Source organism: Nicotiana tomentosiformis, chromosome 4 (genome assembly GCF_000390325.3).
Source record: "Nicotiana tomentosiformis chromosome 4, ASM39032v3, whole genome shotgun sequence".
NCBI classification, from domain to species: domain Eukaryota; kingdom Viridiplantae; phylum Streptophyta; class Magnoliopsida; order Solanales; family Solanaceae; genus Nicotiana; species Nicotiana tomentosiformis.
In genome coordinates this window covers 69,258,084-69,263,336 of record NC_090815.1, presented here as the reverse complement: position 1 = coordinate 69,263,336, position 5,253 = coordinate 69,258,084, and the positions used below count along the sequence as shown (strand labels likewise).

The following is a 5,253-nucleotide window of genomic DNA, read 5'->3' as shown; positions in this document are numbered from 1 at the left end:
TCCAGGTACTTCCGGACATGATGGTTGCTGATTTTTGGAGCTTCATCAGTTCGGAGATTATCGAGGTAGGTGCCTTGGCGTCCGCAGACCTTGATTCTCCTCGTTTATCTTTAGTTTTGTTTATACTGTTCTACCTTCCTAGACAATGTTTTAGTTGTCAGACAGTGTTATTATAAGGATGCTCATGTACTTAGTGATACCCAAATTTTGGAAAATTCTGTATTGAATTGCGGTGTTTCCATTCAGTATCTATGGGATTTTCCTTCAAACTTATATTACTATGTTTTCCAAATTTAAAATGCGTGGTTTTATTGTGAATTTTGGTTTGCCTAGTATTGCGATAGGCGCCATCATGACATGTGAGTTTTGGGTCGTGATAATTATTTCCTTGTATAACACCAACTTCTCTTCTAACATGAGTAATCTCTATTGAAAATAAATCAAGGCTACTTTTAACAATTAAATTATAAACATGACATGCACACCTAACATGAAATTTTTGTCAAGTGGTAGTTGCAAATGCAGTTTTAATATTAAAATAAGAGCATTATTGTTAGAAGCATTATCAATAGACATACACAATAATTTTTTATTAAGATTATAAAATACAACAACTTTGCAAATAGTAGTACTTATAAAAATAGCAGTATGACTTTGATCTTCATCATATTTAAAGGCGATAAAATGTTTTTCATACAATAATTATCATCTATCCAATGGCATATAATTGTCAAATAATCATTTTCATTAACAACATGGCCAATATCAAATGTTAGAGAAACTCTATAAGGAAGGCGGTCAAACAAATAATGTATGCATGTCTGATATTATTCATGAAGTCTACAGATATCTGATCTACAAGTACTTCTAGGAATATCTTTAAATAAAGGATTATAAATCCTTTGAATATACATAATAAGATATGATGAAGAAGCAAAAGAAAAAAGTAGATAACCCAAAGCAATCATTTTTGCTAACTCTTCACGATCCTTTATTTTATCATATTTCATAAGTCCTCCAGTACTAGGGTTTAGAGTTCCTTGATTTTCATCTATAGGATGAGTAATTCTCAGATGTCTACTAAGTGTCACAGTCCCCCCAAAACTTCCTCCAGTCTTATGTTCAAAATCATCTTTACAAATTTTGCGTCTAACTCTATCAGTATTCTCTATTTCCTCAAAATATTTTTAAACTTTACTTCTCCTACTCCGATGACTAGTAATCGGGGCCACAAGTGGTCTACTACTAGTGCCACGGCCACCACCCCTTCTACCAACTCCAACACTACTAGGTGTAGGTGGTGTCTCATCTTCAATTTCTAATTCATTCTTTTATACTGTAATCTTCCTGTAATTATTCATAATCTATATTATTATCAGGTGATGATTCAAAAATATGTGTAAAGTCATTTAAATTACTACCAAAGTTAAAGTAGCACATCTTTTTCTATTTCTCTGATTACCCCGATTGTCAACCTTATTACAAACTCGTTTTGCAGCATTAAATATATTGTGAAAATTTAACTATTAATAAAAATTAAATATGCAAAAAAATATTAAATAAGAGAAAGAGTTGGAACGAGTGCACTGAATTCCGCAATAAATTGAACAATTGATGATTTTTGAAGTATTGAAATTGAATTTCGCAACTCCGACGTTACCACGAATAAACTTCAATTGTTCAAAGTTCAAACTTCAAATAATACAATAAATAAATTTTCAAAAAAAATGAGAGCCAAATAGTTGATAGCAATTTAGGTGAAGAATGAGAGAATGACAATTGAGAATTTGGGTTTGAGAATTGAGAGATGAGTGAAGAAATAATGAAGAGCGGAGGGTCTATTTATAGTTTTTCAAAGAGTTAAATTAGTAAATAATAAAAGTGTTATTTTTGATAAAAATGACCAAAAAGGACTATTCTTACAAATTAGCTTGTTGGGCAACGGTCAATTTGGCAGCTGACCGTTGCCAACGGTCAGGATTATTAAAAAAAATTGAACTAGCCATTGAACCGGTTCAGACTGGTCCGATTAACCGGTTCACGAGTGGCAAGACCTTACCGGATTGGACCGGTCTGGTACCCGGTATTCAAATTTTTTCCGGCACAGGCCTGTTCTCGTCACAACCGAGCCTTGCCCGGCCCCCTTACCACCGGGCCAACTCAGCCCGTTTGACACCCTTAGATGCAACAAGGGCAGAAAATATTAGGTAAAGTTTCTCAAGTATCATCTTTAACTATTTATATATTCAATTTGACCATAAAATAGTGTATTTCCAATCTTTCTTTTCCTTGGAATGTAAAAATTTCCTACTAAACCAAATTCTGCGAAATTGTGTGGCAATTAATGAGTGTTTGTGTGTGAGTCCACTTATCAGTGGTTTTGTGGTCCACGATAATCATTTTTTTCAAGATTATTTTCTCAATATTTTAAAAAATCTCACATGGGGTTTGTGTAACCTTTACTCAAAATGCCATGAAGTCATCACATGAAATACAGAAAGGATAGAATTTGCATATAACATCGTGACAACACGAGACGAAATTGTGCAATTGCTCATGCCTTAGTGACAACACATTGAAGCTTTCTCCTTGCAAAGTAAAATAATACTCCTACTATATTAAAATCACTAAAAAAAGCTACTACACTGCATAATTTTCGGACATACTATTTGTCCTCACATATTTCATAGGACTCCTAATACATAAAAGCATAGAAAAATATACAAAAATATTAATTAATTCCAAATAAGTCACAATAATATTTCGTACATGAAATAGTAAAGCCATCTAGCTATGGATGTAGAACTTGAGTCATGACCCTTTGGCCAATGACACTAAAGTTGGCCAATGACACTAAAGTTGACAAATTCACCCTTTTTTACCGGCTTGTTCGACGAGTACTAAGGAGATCATAATTTCTTGATCTTGGAAGATAAACAATGGATTCTGAGACAGTACAAGTTCTTTTACAAGATGCATACATGCTTATCAATCCAAATCTATCACTTAAACTTCTTGTTGATGCCATTACTTTTGAAGAAGAAGTAGTACTACTCTTCCAAATGTCACTAAAGTTCTCATGATGTTCTTGATCCTTGGAACACTCCACAAATGCTGCAAAAAATGGATCTTTACTGAAGCTGTCACTAGCACTCTTTCTCGGAGAAAATTCGTCGCGCAACCTTTGTAATTTCTTGGCTGAATTTGGAGGATTACCAGCTGGTGGTGGCAATGGGAGAAGTTGGCTTGAAGAAGAGCTATTTTTCCTTGAAATATGTTGCTTCGGAATTCCAGGAATGTACTCCCAAGAAAATGGCACTCCCTTATTAGAGAATTGAAAAGGAGTGTTGGGGCTAAAAGGGGAATGATGATCATGTGTAGAAAGTGATCCAAAGGAAGAATTGGAAGAGTAAGAAGGTGAAGAAGAAATAGTGAAAATTGGGGTTGAAAACGTGTTGTCACTTTGACCATATCTTGGAGTTCTAGTGGTTGGGGAAGTAGCCATTGAATCTTGGTGAAGAGAGCAAAAGGAGGAAAGAAGGAAGAGTGTTTTTTCCTTTCTTTTCTTTTATTATTATGTTATCTTCACTATGTTTATTTTCTCCTTGGGTAATGTATATATAATGAGAGATTCTTTTAGTTTCTATTTTCTTGTGGTGGGGGTGGAGCCGTGGACGTCAATTTGCACGCTCAATAGACTTCGGAAAATGAGAAATGAATAAAAGAGAGATATTTATTACTCTCCACGGTAAGTGATTTTTTGGTTGTTTTTATATATGTATTAAAAAAATCATCTTTTAACATTAATTATCAATGAAATTGATCATATTAATATTTACTATCTCTTCACATAAACACTCCTATCATATACTCCAACACTATTTATTCTAAGACAATGTAAAAAAAATAATTAATTCATTCTTAAAATCTAAAAAAATCACTTATTTTAAACAACAAAGAAAGGGAATAACAAACAAAACGACCCCAATAGCATTATTACAAGGATGGATCGGAGAAACAGAACGGACACAAGGAGGACCAAATGGGAAATTAATAGAGCACCAAGTTTTTTCTTGAAATTATTAAAATCAGTATTCGCACTCGTACTGATGCTTCTTTTTTAAAAAAACAATTTCCGATACATTGAGGTTCAGGAAATGGGGTAATGTGAACGAATTCACACCTATTAAGACTTGATGATGCCTATGTCCAATGTGATTTCAGAAACTAGTCAGTTAAAAAAAAAAAAAAAACGAAGTAGGTCAAAGTTTTCAAGATAGTGGAAGAAAAAATACAAGAACCTTAAAATGCTAGCATATACAATGTTTAGAAACTCAATAAACAATTTAGTTAGGCTCGTTCTGATAAAAGAGTACTTAAAAATTCCCGTTTATGTTATGTTTTGCTGTATTTGACTGAGCAATTTGGTTTATTAAAGAAGTTTTGGAAGATAGCTAAACTTTTCTAAGTAGCAATTATTTTAGCCAACATACCCATATCTTACTTAGCTGCCAAAAATTTCTAATACGACAAATTGAAATGCATTCTTCACCTAATTGCTTATGAGGATTGATGCTCCAATATAGAGATGCTCTGTTTTAGCTAAGACCAAAATACAATAAAAATACATGATCCATATAAGTGATAGCATCTAGCTAGTTAGGATCAAAACTATGCAGTAGTTATTGCATTCATAATAAGTTGAGTGTTTGTAAGGAGCTTTGTTTTAAATTCTAGTCGAATTTATTATTTATTTTTTTGTAGCCGGCATACATAAATTATATATTAACTATACACGATTATATATGTGTTTACATGAATTATACATATAATACACTCATCAGTTTTTTTTCTGTTGAACTGGTTAGATGGATGGCTATTTAAGTGCATTTTTTTATTATTTATTTAAACGACAAATTATTTAGGTTAGTAACGAAATAGACTTCAATAGAATAGAATAGATACAGACGATTTGTGTGTTGATCCTAACTACAGGGGTATTCAAACCGTACCGAAAAATCGTACCAAATCGAAAAGTCAAATCAAATCGACTAAAAAACCCAATTATGTTTGGTTTGATATTGAGTAAAAATATTTGAACCAAATCAATATATAAAAATATATGCTTTTAAGACTTTATATGAAATTTTCTTTAAAAAGATGTAGAATTATTTGAGACCCACTCGCTGGATGTAATATTTAATAGAACTATGAAATGCATTTATTTTTATTTACTATAAATAATGGGTTGTA

General features: G+C 32.4%; 1 protein-coding gene across 1 annotated transcript; it reads right to left on the bottom strand.

Annotated features, from left to right (window-relative positions):
* Positions 1–2,878: 2,878 nt before the first annotated feature.
* Positions 2,879–3,505, bottom strand: LOC104118785 (uncharacterized). Its single transcript, XM_009630144.4, has one exon. It carries the CDS (start codon positions 3,503–3,505, stop codon positions 2,879–2,881), a length of 627 nt encoding a protein of 208 aa, XP_009628439.1.
* Positions 3,506–5,253: the final 1,748 nt, after the last annotated feature.